The sequence below is a fragment of the Populus nigra genome, chromosome 2 (genome assembly GCF_951802175.1).
Source record: "Populus nigra chromosome 2, ddPopNigr1.1, whole genome shotgun sequence".
Classification (NCBI taxonomy): domain Eukaryota; kingdom Viridiplantae; phylum Streptophyta; class Magnoliopsida; order Malpighiales; family Salicaceae; genus Populus; species Populus nigra.
This window is the reverse complement of record NC_084853.1, coordinates 48,243,290-48,261,966: the sequence shown is the minus strand read 5'-3', so window position 1 is coordinate 48,261,966 and position 18,677 is coordinate 48,243,290. Positions and strand designations below refer to the sequence as shown.

Here is an 18,677-nt window from a genome sequence, read left to right as displayed (position 1 = left end):
TTGGATACTCTCACATCAATTTCCAATTCAAAGAGCTAATCACAGTAAAGTCTTTGGATACTTTCACATCAATTTCTAATTCGAACAGCTAATCACAGCTAATCTCGTTGACAATTTTATTTGTCCCTCTTATTCTCGTTTTCGTTTACTTCTCTGGCACCAGAGACGCAAGCAGGATCGAAGGGTGCAAATGGTGAAACATCCTATTTAAATGACAGACATCGTAGCTTCAAAACCATTGCAATATAAACGCCATAGTGACCTGACCCATCAGAGAGAGCACAGCCAATAGCACGAATTTGTGTTGTATTTTGGTGATTTCTTCGTTGAATTCGTTTTGCAAGAAGAGTATTCAAGATCACTCAATGGAAGGGACGAGGCTTATAGAACAAGGAGGTAGAATGAAGCACGATAATTACCTGCTAAGCTTTTCTTTCTTTTCCTGCCTAAAAGAAAGCAGGTCAGAAATTTTTCCCAGCCACGGCTGCAGGCAAAAGGGTTGTGGGGATGGAAACTGGTTTAAAATCAAGCTTACTGGACTGTCAATTGTAACCAGGCCGGCGGGAACGAATTTGAATGTGTAAACAATTAGTACAATACTAAAACTAAAACCCACACTACGCAGCACGACTATTCATTTTTTTTAATGTAAAAAAAAGAATGGTTAATCAATGATAGTGTTTTCAGTAAGAAAATCTAACACTGGAGTCATTAACTTAACTGCATCTAATAATATCTCTGTTAATTTAATAATTTAATTTAAACTGAAAATAACAATAGTAAGTGAACCATAAATAAAATATCCAGCAATAATTAACTAAAAAAATTAATCATTGATACTATGTTTGTAAAGAGAAAAAAGAAAAAATTATTGGAAATTCATAACCATTCTATCATAGACATCATCCACAACAAAAATAATTTGTTGAGATCGTTAAAACTCCATTATAAAATAATACAAGATGATGTAGAAAAAAGTCGCATGGTTCTCTAGAGCAATGCTCTAAAAAAACAAAACACAATGAAGTGAGTATTCATATATATTCAATCAATTAATTCTATTTAATCAAATAAAAAAATTATTTTGAGAAAATATATTTAACAAAAAATAATAGAACCTCGTATAACCCTACCAAATAAAAAAATAAATAAAGGACATAGAAAGCATATAAAAAAACAAAAGGCCTAATCTTAATCAATCAAAGTAATTTTGTATACAAGGGTAGATTGATTATTTTATTACATATTTTATAATTAAAAATACAAACCTGCTTTTCAATAACACCCAACAATATATTAATCTTAAAAATATTTATAATAATTTATTATGTAATTTAAAAGACAAATACTCACCCATCAAATGCCCTCAACCATTAACCTAAAGTTTTTTTTTCCAAGGCAAGAAGAAGGTAAATTCACTATTCCTACTATCCACGGTAAAATATGTCTAAAAAATCAGTGAATTCACCTTCTTCAGTTTTTTTAATGCAATATCATGATTATGATATCAAATTTCATCTAACAAAAGAAATTCTTTAAAGTGATTGGACCACTTACCCAAGTTGAGTTGGTCATTGAACCACACTAGCAACAGACCCAGATGAACTTAAACAATCCAGCCAAGTCTAGAGTGACTTGGACCAAACCAAACTCAGGTTATTTCAGTTTTTTTTTTAAAAAAAAAAAATATATCTAAAACGACGTTTCAAGATTGGATCACGACCAGGCCAGACCCTGGCAAGGGCTGATAAAACTTAAAAGGCCTGTTGAATTTTGAAAGGGGAAACCATCAACTGACACTTACATTTGTCAAGGTCATTGATTATTACAATATTACAACATTCCAAATTCAGCCCTAAAACACTACTTAACAGAAAAAATGCAAAGAAAGAATTTTCACGTACAACTACAATTATAAGGTTCCGTCAAAGTTCAGGCAGGAGTGACTCCGACTAACATCCGAAAGTTGTTTTATCCCACACTTTCCTCTAGCCGGCGACATCTTTGGGCTGTTTCGCGATAACCATGGTGTATATTTACATGTTCACAGGAGGACTTCCCTGAGATTGCAGTTAGTGAAAAAATTAGCACTCTTTTGAAAACGTAAGGAAATCAATATCAACTCCCACCAAAAGGACAACGGAAAATTAATGTCCACATCCTCAAATACCAAAACAGAGTTTAACCCTACCAATTGGCACGCTAGTTGCAACACAAGAGGAAAGATGATAGAAACAAAGAAGCTTCTAGTATCTACCTAAAGAAGAATCCAATACCACTATCCAAATTCCGAAAACAAACTCATCTTTCATTGAGGAACAAATAGCAGAAACATTGATTTTACCTTGAACAAAAGATCATATGCGATATATTCCCAGGGCAATGATATGGACATTAAGCAGCATTTGAGGGGTAACATCTCGTCATCTGAAGATACGGAGGAAGAAGCAGCTGCAAAGGCATGCTTTGCTGCCACAGATGCAACAGATGCTGCTTTTAGAAAAACTGAGCCAATCCCGAACCCTTTCTTTGAAGTAACAGGTGAAAATGGGCCAACATCCTGCTGGCTTTGATCTGATAACATGAAAACTCAATTCAGTAGAATGGAAATCATTGCGCGTACTATTCACATATCTAATCAACTAATAAAGAACAGTGGCACTTTTGCAAAACAATTAGGAGTCTTGAACCCAAAAACCACAAAAAGTGGGGGAGGTGGGAAACGAATAGATCCCTGCCCCTCAAAAGCCAAAAAAAAAATACACTGAAAGAAATCAAGATATTAGGAAGAAAAGGATTCCGCTTTTACCTGCAACACCAGAAACAGCTACTTCAACTTCCCCACGTCCTCCTGGACCTTTCATGTAAAGTCTGTCTGTTTTTCCAGGGGATTGACCAAGAAGACTCCCAAATCGAGACTTGCCAGCTGTTGAACAGGGGGATAGAGAGATAAGAGAGCTAAATGAGTAAAGAAAATTGTTGGCATTTCAGTTTCTGATATCTCCGCAAGCTGCATCGAAGTTCAGAAACTGGTAACAATAAAATTCTTTTTGCAAATAAAAAAAACAAAAAAAAAACTCATTTTTACCACAGGACAGAGATCATAGTTGCAATAGTATGATAATAACCAGAAACCAGAACAATTGAGTAACAAAGTCAACTTCGTTAAGTTGCCAAGTCAGAACTTCAGAACGAGAGAAACCACAAGTGTAACAAGAACATGTGAGAGCACTTGCTCCCAACTCCCAAAGAATTTAACCCCGGGCACCCAAACAAACAATTGTACTAGGAAACTGCTGAAAGCTAAAGACATTACCAACAAAATAGAAAAACGTGTGTAAGGCATCAAGAGCTGGATAGAAAAGATAGTTTGCTAACATCACAGTGCCTATTTGAAATATTTGGGATGAATGCACCCTCTTTGTTGATTCTGATAAACCATTAGTACAAGTGTTCATCTGCTGTGGAAGCAGCAAAATGAATTTAGTTAGAAGTAGATAAAGAATGAATTACGGTTAAGTGTTTAGAATTTATGCCTAGAGTCCCCAGAAGAAAATTGTTATTCAGTCTAGGAAAATTAAAACAAGGTTTGCATATTGCAAATCAGAAAATCTTCAATGGCTATAATGATTATCCAGCATGCTTGCCTCCATATGAGACTAAAGGATATTTTTGGCTCAAAATAATAAAAGCACAGATAAACTACAAGTTACATATGTCAGGCTGAAGACAACAAAAGCAAATTCAATGTCAAAGTAAGTCATTACTTCATATGCTTCACACAAATGCTTTCCTGCAGAAATAACAAGTGAAACTAATAATCCAGATAGAGAAGAGCCAACTTCATATCACTCTAACTGAAAGTCACCTAAGATTTACTTCTGATGAAACAACAGAAAGAAAACAGAACCATTTTTGAGTAATTTATTGAAGATATACCATCATATGCTTCTCGAACCATTTGATAGCTTACAAATCCAGAGAAAAGTGTGAGCTGAAATCATAATAATGGCTCCAATTAGATAAGGAACTGAATGAATTGTAGATAGAAATAAGAATAGTTTCTTTTCATGTTCATCTCTATCTCAGCATATAAAACTAAGTAGAAACAACACAGGAGGATGAAAAAAGAAATCATAATACCCTACAATAAATCAGCAACGCATTTGTGCATTTAGAGATATTGCAATTTGGAAAATGTATGCTCGCGGTCAACTAAACTGGCAAGTTTAACATGGATTTTCCATAGCCACCCATGGCATCTACAGTAGTTCATTCCTAGCTGTTGGAATCTAAGGTTCTGTAAAAGTTTTCTAATAAAAATCCAAAGCTCTCCATGCAAGGAGAGTATGATATATGACACCAGAAACCACTTTGATCTAAGGCAAGCTTGTCCAAGAGATGTATCAAAGTGTCAGAGAATTTCAAGCAACTTAAAGCCTCTTCAAATCAGAATAGCTCAGCAAGTGGGAGTTCATGGTAGATCAAAGAGCTCAAACAAGCAAGTTTTATGTGTTGGGTGGAACAAGCACAAACCTTAGAATTCTTTTCCTTCCCAGGACTAGTATCATTTTTCTGACAAAAATTACTGCTAGAACTGCCATCTTGCAACTCTTTGTCACTAGGAAATGCTGCCCCATCATGTGCATTGAGAAGTACACAATAGCAGTGGTCTCTTTCTGTCAATACCTGATGATAGCAAAATTATAAGAAAAGTAACAACGAATTGACAAAGTTTAAAGATGTAAAAGATTGTGAATGTGTCCTAGATATGAAGCATTTTATATCATTTCTTTTCCTCAATGCAACGTGCTGAATAATTTATGCTCTTCATAAGGAAAATTCATTCTTAGTAAGGGTATAACTCGATCAAATTTAAGGGATACAGATCAAATTTTATAATTTAAGTGATACAGATCAAATTTTATTCCACTCCCCTTTGCTTAAAAATTTCCATCTCACATCCATGCATATTGACATACACAGCACACCTTGTCATGAGAAAAACATCAATAAAATAAAAAAAAGTAAATTGTTGACCTTGCAAAATAAAGCATTAAAAAGTACAACAGTCATAAGATAAGCACAGTACCACTGCATCAAAAGTGGAGTCAAAATCATCAACTGCAAAACAGATATCTGGATATGCAGGCGTTGTCTCTACTTCCTATATATGCATCAGAGATAATGTCAGGTGAGAATTGAAGACAGCATGAATTAAGAGGATGACTTATTAACAGCAAATGAGCATACCTTTTTTGAGTCCAAATGAAAATATACACGACTTGGAGATGCATAAACAGTCTTTACAACCTGCAGAGAGATTGTTAAATTCTCCCTATGGATAAGAAGCTCACAAACTAACAAAAAGAAACAACCATGCTATATAAAAACTGGAAGTACCTTATATATAGGAGACAACTGTGTATCTTGCCCAGCTTGATGATTCCGAAGGACTTGTTGACTGAAAACGAAAACAAAAAACAAGAACTCACAATCACAAAGTTCTTTCATGGCTAAAAAAAAAACCTTTCCAGTTCAGGATTAATACAATATCCTATTTTTATCAGTCACGGGCCTTTTTAAGCAGGTGAAAAACCATGAATTTCAAAAAATTTCTTCAGTTCCAGAGCAATTTTCAGCAGTATGGCAAGTAGTATACGTAATATATTAAGGTAAAGATATGACATGAGAAACAAAATACCTGCAAATTGCCACAGTTACTGTGTATGATGTATGTGCAATCAAATTCAAGTAAAACGAGCGCCTCCAATCCACCTCCGCTGAACTTTCACTAACTAAATTATCCAACTAGTAGACAAAACTGAAGATAATGAGCACCTTAGCAAAATCAATTCCATATACCAAAAAGGCCACATCTAACTACCATAGGCGTAATCAAAATATAAAAAAAGACCAAACCACAGCCTAGCCCAAGTTTCTTCAACTATAACCACATTCAGAGTTTTATATTCACAATTGCATAAACTCCCACATTATCTTTCCATCATGCTGTGGGAAGAAAGCCACAAGCATGCCGGCTTTCCCTCAAGCAAATATTATCACAAATCAATCCAAAGCACAAATTTACGCCGCTCTTTACCTTAGGTGCCCACCTGCGTACAAAGTAAGGAGCAGCACTCTCTACACTATCATTGAAACCATATCCTTGCGTGCTCTACAACAACATAATTAAACAAAATTAGTACGAAATCGAAAATCAACATTAAAGCGAAACTAGATAATTGCCACTACAAATAAACAATGCTTCACCCTTTTTCTAACGAAAAAGACGAGATCATCATCCTGCTTTCTCCTTGATTCTTTACCACGAATAAAATACAAATCCAACACATCGTGCCAGAACCGCGAGTCCATTTCAACATCTGCTGCATCTTCCTCTTCCACTGTAGTTTTCCCTAACAACTTAGAGTGTTTCTTCACCATAGACAACAACTCAAACCTATCAATTAAACAACAATTTGCATAATCAAATATCACAAATTAAACCTAAAATTTTAACCTGATTAAGTAACAGAATCTGCAGTACCTGGAAGGAGTCTCTCCGCCATCCCCTAGCATTTCTGTTTCTCAAATTTGAAAGGAATTCGTAAACAGCAAAATACTTCGCGTCGTGATTGACTTTTAGCAGCAACCTGGCTAGGTTTTTAGAATTTCCTCACCAGCAATCATTTCGACTGAAAAAACTGGAGCCGGTGCGCGGGTCGCTGATCCGAGCCTTTCTTTTGTTGAGGTCTTCGAGACTGAGAGGAGAGAGAACGATATTTAGAGGGATTATTTGGTGTGTCTCGGTAGATGAGAATCTTTGTGAGTATGCTTCCGATACACAACAGGTGTCAATATAAGGGTGCTTTCTGCAACTTAAGACTCTGCCCAGTGCCGACATCGTGTGTTTTTGGCCTGCCATCAAAATGAACGGTGAATGATTGCTGATTGGTTGTGCGGCGTTGTGATCATGATAATAATAATAGTAATGAGTGAGGCCTGGCCTGGTGCTTGTGGCTGGCCCAATTTGAGCTGGCGTTTTCAGTTAACCGTATTTCATGAAGGGCAGTGCATGAGCGACACGTGCTCTTCTAAGACACGTGGTTTTAAATTTGGCTTTGGATATGATAGTGTAAATGGGACGTTTTGTCCCTATACTTTTGAATTGTAATGAGTTATATCCCTCTATTATTTTAGCAGTGAAACTGTCAAGGTCCTTACCGTTCTTCAAAATTACATCTGCAATTGTAAAGATTGATAAGAAATGAAGAAACCTGAGTTTTAAAGATTGTATCAAATTAAAATATATATAAAAGGAAAATAAATATGAAAAAAATCAAATAAATGGGTTCTTAAAAAAATTATTTTTTTAGTTTTTTTATTGTATTTATGTTAATATTTAATTTAATAATTATAGTTTAAACATTATGAAATTTATTAGTATACTTGCAAAAAAAATCAAAGAAGTGGGTTCTTGAAAAATATTATTTTTCTTTCATATTGTTGTTATCTTTTCTATACTATAGATATTTAATAAATATAATTTAAACATTATAAAATTTATATTATTCTTTAATATATACATTAGATGAAAACACTTTAAATTTAAAATTTATACAAACTCAAATTTTTTTGTGTTATTAATTTTATCAGTTAAAATAAAAATAGTAAAATTCAAACTCATAATCATTTTACTATCAAATTTTTTATACAATATCAAACAATCATTTCAATATAAATTCTTAAATTCTTAAATAAAATCTTAAATTTATATTATTCACTATCAGTTACTCAGCATATTCTTTTTAAACATTCATAAAATTAGCATACTACGTTTTTAGACCACGAAGGAGGTAAGAAATTTCTATGCGTCTTCAATTTTTTTATTTTTTTTTCAGGAAACAACAATCAACCGCCGGCTAAATTCTTTTACACATGAGGTATGGAGATATTAATTGAAGATTTTTTAAAATTTTATGGGGAATTTTTGGGGACACGTGTACGGCTGTCATGGGGGTTGCATCATGCATGGCTCATTTATTAACATGACTGAACTAGTGCACCGGAGGATGACCGACAACCTTCGAAATGATTAACAAAATTGTTGAACCACTCCCACGTGTTCTCTTCTTATTGGTCTCTAGATGCCCGATATTTAAAACATGGTCTTACACTTCTACTACTTAAGTTGTGATCAATCTTAATTTTTAAAAGCCTCTTTTTGGTATCTCAATCTCAATCTCCCTCTCACCCTCTGGTCCGTTCCTTCACTCTGCTCTCAATTCTATCATCTCATCAGGTTCAGATCAAAGCTTAGACAAAACCATGGCTGAAAAGGTATGTGTATGGATGGATGTGGGGATTATGATATATTTCCTTCTTCTTTTCTTGGTTTAGATTTGTCTTTTATTTAGCCCATTCATTTGGGTTATTCTTCTTTTTATGTGATGTTCATTGTTTTTGGCCCTACGGACCTCATCTTCTTGTTCACTATCTTTACTGATCAATATCCTTCCATGTCAGAAAGTGTTCCGGTCCTTTCAGTATTCTTCTTGGCTTAGAAATAATGTCCTTGTTTTTATGTGCTCCTATTGCAGACAATCACAACAATGGTGATCAAGGTTGACCTTGAATGTGAGAAATGCCACAAGAAAATCAAGAAAGTACTGTGTAGAATCCCTCGTGAGTGCCTCTTTCTCCATGTATTATAACTTAGTTTGAGCTGTTTTAAGATGAAAGGAAAGTGGCTAAGTTGTTTTTGTGGATTGTGAACAAGAGAAATTCAGAACCAGATATATGACAAGAAGGCAGGCACAGTGACCATCACTGTGGTATGTTGCAGTCCTGAAAAGATCAAGGAAAAGATAATCTATAACGGAAGTAGAGCTGTCAAGAGCATTGAGATCAAGGCTCCAGAGAAACGCAAAGAACCGGACAAGACAAAAGGAGCAGATGATGGCAATGACAAGCCCAAAGGACCAGACAAGCCGAAAAAACTTATTGTTGAACCATCAAAACCAAACGAACCAGAGAAGCTGAAAGTGGTTAATGTTGAACCAGTCCACCCAGGGACATGTTGTGCTGAATGCTACCGAGGGATTAGTGGAGGCCCATGTTATCATGACTATGGTAGGCCGGCACCCCCAAGTTATGAAATTTATGGAAGGCCAGTGCATGATAGTTGGGGTGGCAGCGGCGGCTGTGGTTGCCGAAGAAGCGGTTACTATGCGTGCAGATGTGAATATGATTGTGAAGATAATCCCTCGTCATGCACAATCATGTGAAAGCATCAAGAATGTCGATGCTTTAAGCCGATCTCCACCAAAAATCACTGGATTTGGACATTAGTATGGTGTCGATACGATCAAATTAAACAATAGCATTACTCATGCTCATGTCATAACCTAGTATAGCTAGCTCTAGTTGTCTATATATGTTGAAATGTTGGGGTCAGTTTTGGCTGCATATTGGGTCTTCTTTCTTCGTTATAAAGGTTTTATGTGATACAGTAAGGTTGGTGATGTGGGAACAATAATCTTTTATTACAAGAGTTGTTAAGATTTTTAATGAATTAATATAAGGGATTTTAAAAGCTCCATAATCATTGCTATTTGTGTATTGATAGTGCGTCTCAGCATCTCCTTTCCATTCCCTTTCCATTTGCTTTCTTAAATTTCTGACAGTTAACTGGTCGATGGCTTTTATCTGTAAACGTTATCAAGCTTCGCCGTCAGAAATTTAGGTCATGCATGATCCATCAAGATAATGGAATGTGGACTGTCATGATCCTATCATTGTACCTGGCGATCGATAAGAATTCTCCCTTGAATTTATCACAGAATCATTGAATTGAGCAGTTTCCTTCCTTCTCGTGATTTGTTGACATGGAATTAATTATGAAAGGTTGTCGACTACGAAATTTATATGAGTTGCTCTCTAAACACTGATATTATTGATTAAAAGAGTGAAATTCTTGTGCAATTCACAACGAAAAATATGCGATTCCTATTCTCTCACGTTTTAAATAAATGTTTAATGGGTTAGAAAGTTTATCATTTAAATTCAAAGAACACCACATCAATCCATATATATCATAAAATGATGTTGTTTTGGTTAAAAAAAAGTCTATAAAGATGTTATTTTGAATAAAATTTTAAAAAAATCCAAGTAATTTATCAAGTTAAGTCTTATAGCGAACATCCACTCCAATAATATAAAACTTGGTTTGAACTAGATTCTACATTAACTATAGTTATATAATCAAATTCTTAATGATTTTTTTTTCATTTATTGGTATAAAAAAATTTCAATTTATTTAATTGAATGAATATATAATTTTTATATATATATATAATAAGATCTTTTTACATTAAAAAATAAAATGAAAAAACGTGTTTATTTATTTTTTCTACTAGAAAGAATAATATTTGAACCGCAGCAAAGCAATATGTGTTGCTTGCAGCCCTGTTTTAGCCTCTGGGCTTCTTTGCCAGTCCTGGTATAGCCATGTAAGTGATGGCCTAATTAATACGCCCTGTAAAACATGGGCTAAGCTCAGTGTTAATGAAACCCCGTTTGTCATTCAGAAAACATAGATAATGGACTGCTCCATGGCTTTCCTTGGACTCTCCACTTTCATGACCTGCAGAGTAGAGGCTCAGGGACCCGTTTGTTTACTAGATTTTTTTTTTTTTCAAATCAATTTTAAAAAAGTAAATTTTAAAAAAATAAATTATTTTTTGATGTTTGGTAGTGTAATAAAAAATAAGTTGGAAAATACTTTTCAGTATTTTGTTATTTCATGGGAAATGAGCTGAAAAATAACTTATTAATATTTTATTTTTCTCAAGTTTATTAAAATAATGAGAAACAAATATTATAAATTAAAAATTTAAATGAGAATGAAATTGAAAAAAAAATAATTTCATAAATTATCTCAAATAAAATAAATAATAATCAAAATAATAGAGATCAAATCTAAAAAATAAAAAAAATAAAAGATGAAGAAATTAAAATAATAATAATAATAAACATTTCATAAATTATTTCAAGTAAAATAAGTAACAATCAATAGAATGAGGATCAAATTTGAAAAATAAAAAATTTCAATAAAAAAATGATAAGAGAAAAGCAAATAACAATTATAAAAATGAGGACCAAAATTAATATAAAAATTAAATTTTAAAGATGAAATTGAAAAATAAATATTCAAAACAAAATATATATAGCAATCAAAAGTTTGATGACCAAATTTGATATAATCAGCAAATAATATAACATTTCTAATTTTTTCACAACTCCAAAAAGTGTTTTCCGCCCAAATTTTCTAGAAAAACACTTTTCTAAAAATCAAGCTAAATTTTTCTTTGATCGAAAAGTATTTTTCGTTGACCAATTTTTCTAATAGCAAACAAACACAAAAAAGTTTGGAAAGTAATTTCCAGGAAATTATTTTCCAAGAAACAAACATGGTCCAAATTTAAAATTACATTCATGTGATTCCTCTCACCAACTCAGGAAAGCAATAATGATTTTGATGGGATTGTTTTTTAAAGTTTTTTTTATTAAAATTTATTTTGATGTCATCATATTAAAATAATTTAAAAATGTATAAAATAATTTTTTTTAAAATAATTTTTTAAAAAAAATGCAGTTGAACGCAATTTTAAACGGTTAGTTAAACCAGCCTCAGCTTTCAAAGTTGGCAATCATGGACGCAACTTCTGGGCCCCCAATTTGTTAACTTTCTTCTTCATGTCCACACATAGGGATAAGATAAAACGATGAGCTACTTGCTTTACGACTTGGGTTTCTAATTTCTCATTTTCGTTTTCATATTCATGGTAAAATAATAAATACAATAATTCATGTTTTCTAGTAAGAGGAATAAAAGAAAATTATGATCAGGCAACTGGTCCATGATCCTACCCTTCTCTCTGGCCCCTTCTCTTGGATCGGGCCATTAAAGGTTTCTCCCCTCTCCCTCTATATATTTTTAAGTGAGCTTGGCCAGCAAAGATCATCGACCAGGCAGAAAGTTTTAAAGACGAAGATCTCCATTTTTAGGAAATACAATCCATTGGATAGTGTCGATGGAGCCAATATCATATGGACAAACACTCCAAATAGAGGATTTGGTTTTTTTTTTTTTTTTTTTTGCTAAATAGAGGATTTGATTGTTCTATGGTTCTTGATTTTGTTGTTCTATGAACAAACCGTGAAGGAGTGTAGAATTTGAGAAGCGCAAGGGGCCCCGCTAGCAAATTAGCATGTTGAATAAAGTTTTTAAATGTATCATAACAGCATTGAAACCATAGACAGTGAAAATCTTTGTACTCTTGCAGGGTCCATACTGTCAACAGTTAAAAGAAAAATCGACAAGAAAATCTAATTTTAAAATTAGTTGAGGGTTTGAGATGTACGAAAATTAGTTTTGTTAATTTATGATAAACAACATGAAAATCAATATGCTGAATATTAAAAGTTGCAGTTATGCTGAATATTAAAATTAAAATTATTAAGTTTAGTTGAGGGCTTGATCCAATTCAAAAAGAATATCAAAATTATAATTATTAAACTTAGTTGAGGATGAGTTCGGTGATTAACCCAAATCCATTCTAAAATAGTAAATAATGACTTCATTCTGAATAAAATTTAAAAAGAAATTGAAATGACATTATTTTTTATAAGGAAAATTAAAAAAAAAATAAACACCGAAAGGTCTCACGTGGGTTCTATCATGTTACCAAAGATTTGATGAATTAATTCAAAACAAATTGAGCTACGTTAAGCTCCAAATTAGTAAGTCACCAACTCCAACTACTATACCATTAATGGTTTAATAACTACGATTAAAAGATGAGCTGTTATATTTGTGGGGTTAAACTTGAGTCTCACTTGACCTATCACCACAAAAAAGGTGGTGATGATGTGATATTATTTACAGGATTAATTACGAAATCACATTTAATAAAACGAGAAAAACAGGAGCACAATTACCAGTCATTTTAAAGCTAGAATAAATCGTGCTCATATTCCAATCTATCTTTGGATTCCTGGACATGGTGTGCCAAGATACAGTAAAAAGAAAGCAGCCAACAACAAAAAAACATTATGATAAGAAAGACATCATCATTCAAAATCACGGGGAAAAAAACATTTTTGACCATTTAAAGCACTTTTAGGCGTTAGTGCCGTGTTTACCTTTTATTTTATTCAGTATTGCAAGACGTCGAAATATCATGGCTCCCAAAAGAGGGAAATGCAAGATGAGGTAATGAAAAGAAAACGAATTTGTTTAAGTTGGTGACTCATCTAAAATTACATTCCAAATAGCATTTTATTTAAATTTAAATTTTTTTATATTTTTAAATTATTTTGATATGTTAATATTAAAAATAATTTTTAAAAAAATAAAAAAATATTATTTTAATATATTTTCAAAAAAATATTTTTTAAAAAATTACTATTACACTCCCAAACACTTACGCAAATACTTAAACAGAACAAATCAATGCATTAATTACCTACTTAAAAAGATTTATCTGTCAATGGTTCATGTTTAACTTAATTTGTCTTCTAAAACACTCTTATATGATTCGTAATTTCAATTTAATTTGTCAAATTAAAAGATCTAAATATGACTAAGTATCTATTTGATATTGTGATAACAGTTTTTTTAAAAAATAATTTTGTTTAGAAATATATTAAAATAATTTTATTTATTTTTTAAAATTTATTTGTGACATCAATATATTAAAACAATTCAAAAATAAAAAAAATAATTTTAAACAAAAATATATTTTAAAATTTTTAAAAACACTATTTTTGCTGCAAAAACAAACATGTACTAAAGACCCTTTTATCTTGAAGCAGGTTGAAAAGTTATAAAGACACTAATTGTGTATTTAATATTATGGTGCATGATATTTTTTAAAAGTTTTTTTTAATTAAAATATACTAGAAAGATATTTTTTATATTAGCACTTTAAAAATTATAAAAAAATAAAAAAATATTAATTAAAATTTTTTAATTAAAAATTATTTTTAAAAAAATTATCACAGCACCGAACACACATCAACCACACTTTAAATGATAAAATCAAAATCTAATCAATCAAAATTCTGTAGAATTTCGTGTTCTCATCTTCATAACAAGAACCGAACTTGATTTCCTCCATAGGGTACAAAATTGAAAGCAAACACTCTGATGGTTAGTAATTAAGCACTTATGTAATGGATCAGGCGACTTCCTAAATTATTGAATAGCTGTACGTAGTATCATATTTTAGTAAGCATTTTCTACCTTACCGAGATAATTAATTTTCCAAAACTTATAATGATAGTAAAACACCGACGATTTTAATTAGTCAAGATTATGAACGTGTACATAATTTGAATTCTGTTATTGAATTGTTTCCATATATATTATAATTGATCAAAGTATCATAACTCATAAGAGATCAGACCATCAAACACAACTGTCCTTAACTTTACCATTTCCCAACCTTTCCAAGAACAAAAAGAAGAAGCAAACCAACCTCACACATCCCAAAACCCCATGACTTACCAAAATGAACGTTCTTTGCAAGTTTGCTGAAGCAAACCCATGCAGAAATTCAGTCCTCATCAAATGCCCTAGCACTCCTCTTGCCTTTCCCTGTCCTTCTCCGGCTAATAGTGCCACCTTCAAGGTGCCTCATGTTTCCATCATTGAGAATCAAGGGTGCATCGTTAGCTTCATCACCATCATCCTCAGTGGCAATACGGATGCAGGAACATCTCTCCAAGGATGCAAAAAACGCACTTGCCACACCATTGATGAACCACATAGCTACCCCATCAAGCTTTCCACACCCCGGTGACGAGCCATGACTGGATGTGGTACGGACCCTTGGCTCAACAGAATTTGAACGCAGGCTGAAGAAGCTAGAGCAATTCGTGGAGGTAGTCGCAGCCATGAATTGAAAGATCTAGCAGCCTCAGGAAGAGAGGTGAGATAAAAGAAGTCTCAGGCTTTACCTCAAGGACTCCAGGGGCATGGTATTAATGTTGTTAATTATTACAAGTCAATTTCCGAAGATTGCCCCTGTTAATTTGTGAAATTACGAAGTATGTCCTCGTAAATAATAGTATGAGAGTCTTCGTCATGATTCTCATTCATGTCCTCTAGTGGTAATTAGATGGACCGTAGAGACATTGTTTGCAGACAAGTTTGTTAGATATTTTAGAAATGTATTTTTTTTTCACTTGTGAAGTCTCAAAATATTAATATAAGAAAAATAGGAATTTTATCAAATTATTAAATTCAAATAAAATTTAAAAAATAATCATTATACTTAAAATCCAATATTCATCCTCGTTTGCTAATATGGACGTTGTAACAATCCTTTAAATTGAAGCCTATTAGCATAGTTATTCAACCCACCCCATACAACATATTAATTTTTAAAATTCATGATTTCAAAACTAATTAAAAATAAATTTTAATGTTAGTCGTAAAAGATATTAACTTAACCGAACTCTATTGACAGAGCAATAGACTCCAAGTGCAAGATTAAAAAAAAAAAAAAAGAACAAACTTGGGGTAGATGAACTTTGATGACCAGCTTCCAAACGTCAAAACCTAGCCACCTAAGAATGCAACAAACCTAGCAAATTAAAGCTAGAAACAATATTTGCTGTCCCAACATATCTGCATTGAAAGGCACAGCACAGAAGGGACCAGCCTCAGCCTGTGGCATTGTCCTTTATGTTGTTTAAAGGGGTTGTTTAGAAGGGTTGTAGTAATTACTTTTGAAAATAGTTGATTGAAAATATATAAAAATAATATTGTTTTTTTAGTTTTTAAAAATTATTATTAATATTAGTATATTAAAACAATTTAAAAATATAAAAAAATAATTTTAAATAAAAAATAATTAAATTTTTGTAAAACAGAATGTAATTCCAAACAGTTTTTAATTTTCAAATATAACTCTCAAAATTCATGCTTTGTGACATGAAAAAATTTATAGCATAAATTTGAATATTGAATCAGTATGATAGAATTAATATTTCAAAAATATAAAAAAATTAATCTCAATTAAAATAAAAATTAAAAATCCCATCAACATTTTTAGATTGTTATTTTTTATCTCAAATAAAAAATATTAGAAAATAACGAGATAGTATTGTTCAAGATATTTTAAAAAGATAGTAAATTCCAACTTAATCTAGTTCGTTTTAAATTTTCAATTGGAAGAAAATTAAATCTAAAATATTTTAAAAGATTGAAATAGCATTAATTGAAATATAATAGTTGATGCGATAATTTTAATAATTAAAATCCTAAATTAAATCAAATCAAACTCGACAATTCTAACAACTAACCAAGAACCATCAATATCAACCCGACCTTGCATGTGTGGTACGTTTACATATGTTTTACACGTAGGAGATTATGGAAGCGGTCAAGGATAAGACTGAGACAATAATAATGAAATTAAGAACAAAATAAAGATAATAATGATGGCACCCAATGAGAGGAGGTGCATCTCATCATAGGCGGTGACGCCATCCATGACATGTCTAACAAACCTATTCTAGATAGAAAAGGAGATAGCTTTTATTTGCTAGCAAAACGTTTTGCCTCGTCAAATCAGTGCGCATGAGATTATGAGAATGTACGCGTGCATGAAAAAAGAGGAAAGAGGGGCTTTGTATTGATTACTTTACAGTTTATTTCAGAAAAAAGTTTGATTGGAGGGCAGGGGAGAACGAGACGGTGAAAATTAAGGTTCCTGTAAAAGCTTAATTTTACATGAGAAGAAACTTTTTAATAAAGGGGAAGGGAAATGGAGGTTACTTTTAACGCTTCTTTCTCCTCTAAAGTCTCCCCTCTAAATTGGGGTAATAGTTTTTTAATTTTTTTTTACATCAACTTAGTATTTTATTTATGGTTATAAGACTTAATTAAAAAATCGATCTAAAATAAGATTTAGATTATAGATAAGGAGAATCGATCTACGTCAATCCAGTTTGATCTTCTATTTTTTCTAAAAAAAAATATTAAAATAACATGGTTTTAACAAAAAAAATCATAAAAAATACCAACAAGTTAAGATCTGAGTTTTAACTAAGTCAATGAATTAACTCGAGCTTTTGACATGGTTAGCCATAATTTTTATTCTTTTATTTTTTTTCAACTTGAACTGGTCTACCACTCAAGTTGACCAAGTCCCAGATAAATCTGTCAGGTTTATCTGAGTTTTACAACTATAATTTTGTTAGACAATAATATAAAACAATTAATGAAAATTTATTTAAAAATTTTAAGTTTTTTTTAGTAAAGATGATTCTTTGACATCATATTAAAGTCTTGAAAACCAACAGTTATGAGTTTGAATTTAATCACCACATTCTAATTAGTAAAATCAAGCATAATGTATTATATATATGTATAAATTTCAAGTTTAAGTAACTTTTATTTTAAGAAATATATTAAAGAAAAATATAAAATTATTCTCGAATTCTTTCTTCTAAAAATTTAAAATTTTGGGTTGAGATTTGTTTTTTTAACAGATTTTAACTTTATTTAATAAAAAATACTCAACTTTATTCTTTTGAAAAATAAATGGTTTCAATCTTATTTTTCACTTCGTCCCCTTGCAAAGGACATTAATGATATTTAATATTTATTATCTTTCATTCACTTTTTTATTCAAACAAAGAAAAATTTTCCCCTCCTTCCTATCACATTTTTTTTCCAAGGATAAACAGTAATATTTGAGATTATGTATCTATTTATCCTTGTATATATGAGTATATATGAAGTGTTGATTTATATATTTTTTAAGAATTTTTCTTTCTTATATTCTTTTGTTACTTTGTATGCAAAAACATTAAACACCTCTTAGACCCCCCCCCCCCCTAAAAAATTAATTTTCAAGACATGGAATTATTTTCAAAAACTTAACAAAATTTGAAGAACTCAGCAAATAGAAAAAAAAAAGTGAGGTAAAATAAATAAATAAAATGAAAAAACCTAGAAAAGCAAAAACTTGGAGCATCCTGAAAATTTGAACAAAACCCATAGCAAATATACAAAAAAATTGGAAACTAAATTTTTATTTTTATTTTAAATAATTTGTGCACTGCCAAGTTTACGAAGGTAATTAGTATGCCTTTGAATGATGCTAGTGAAAGAAGACGTTCAAATAATTTGTGCACCGCCCATCACTTTGTTTATGCAGATTGTTTTGGTTGCGAACTCCCTTCCAGTACTAAATGATGCCCCCTGCTATGGAGCTTCCTGGCATTGCTGCTGAGGCTGCAAAGGTTTGTCCACATGCTTGATGATTTGCACACTTCTCATCTCACTCTTTTTTGAAGTATTTGTCCTTGAACAATGCCATGAATTATGGTAGTAAACCAAAGGGAGGAAGCTGATTCTACTATTCAACAGTATTGTGATGTTCTTCGCAGAGCTGCTGAAGCAGGTGGCCTACTTGTTGATGCAATGACAGGCACTTCAGATGGTTCTAAAGAGAATTCCTCCCCAGTCCCCTTGATGGTTGTTGAGAATGGATGTGGGAGTCCGTGCATTGATTTGATGCAGGGCAGCTCTGAGCTTGCTGCCGCTGCGAAGGATGCTTGCCTCGCCTCGCCTCCTTTTCCTCACTTTCTTTCGA

General features: G+C 32.1%; 3 protein-coding genes across 5 annotated transcripts; 1 reads left to right on the top strand and 2 right to left on the bottom strand.

The window, feature by feature from the left end:
- Positions 1-1,748: 1,748 nt before the first annotated feature.
- On the bottom strand, positions 1,749-6,928 carry LOC133683067 (uncharacterized). Of its 3 annotated transcripts, none has more exons than XM_062106578.1 (12): positions 6,551-6,926; positions 6,274-6,438; positions 6,104-6,178; positions 5,705-5,811; positions 5,404-5,464; positions 5,254-5,313; positions 5,093-5,167; positions 4,537-4,689; positions 3,940-3,994; positions 2,810-2,926; positions 2,345-2,574; positions 1,749-2,060 (listed from the first exon to the last, which is right to left on the bottom strand). In XM_062106578.1, the coding sequence occupies exons 2-12, from the start codon at positions 6,376-6,378 to the stop codon at positions 2,037-2,039; spliced, it is 1,062 nt and encodes a 353-aa protein (XP_061962562.1). In that variant the 5' UTR covers positions 6,379-6,438; positions 6,551-6,926; the 3' UTR covers positions 1,749-2,036. The 3 variants fall into 3 exon arrangements, with proteins under 3 accessions (XP_061962562.1, XP_061962560.1, XP_061962561.1); XM_062106576.1 differs by having other exon boundaries at positions 6,274-6,463; positions 6,551-6,925; XM_062106577.1 differs by lacking the exon at positions 5,093-5,167 and having other exon boundaries at positions 6,274-6,463; positions 6,551-6,928.
- A 1,219-nt stretch (positions 6,929-8,147) lies between these two features.
- Positions 8,148-9,610, top strand: LOC133682102 (heavy metal-associated isoprenylated plant protein 6-like). The gene is made up of 3 exons (XM_062105366.1): positions 8,148-8,343; positions 8,604-8,688; positions 8,785-9,610. Exons 1-3 carry the CDS (start codon positions 8,332-8,334, stop codon positions 9,288-9,290), a joined length of 603 nt encoding a protein of 200 aa, XP_061961350.1. The 5' UTR covers positions 8,148-8,331; the 3' UTR covers positions 9,291-9,610.
- A 4,786-nt stretch (positions 9,611-14,396) lies between these two features.
- On the bottom strand, positions 14,397-15,041 carry LOC133682218 (uncharacterized). The gene has a single exon (XM_062105501.1). The coding sequence runs from the start codon at positions 14,964-14,966 to the stop codon at positions 14,625-14,627; it is 342 nt and encodes a 113-aa protein (XP_061961485.1). The 5' UTR covers positions 14,967-15,041; the 3' UTR covers positions 14,397-14,624.
- Positions 15,042-18,677: the final 3,636 nt, after the last annotated feature.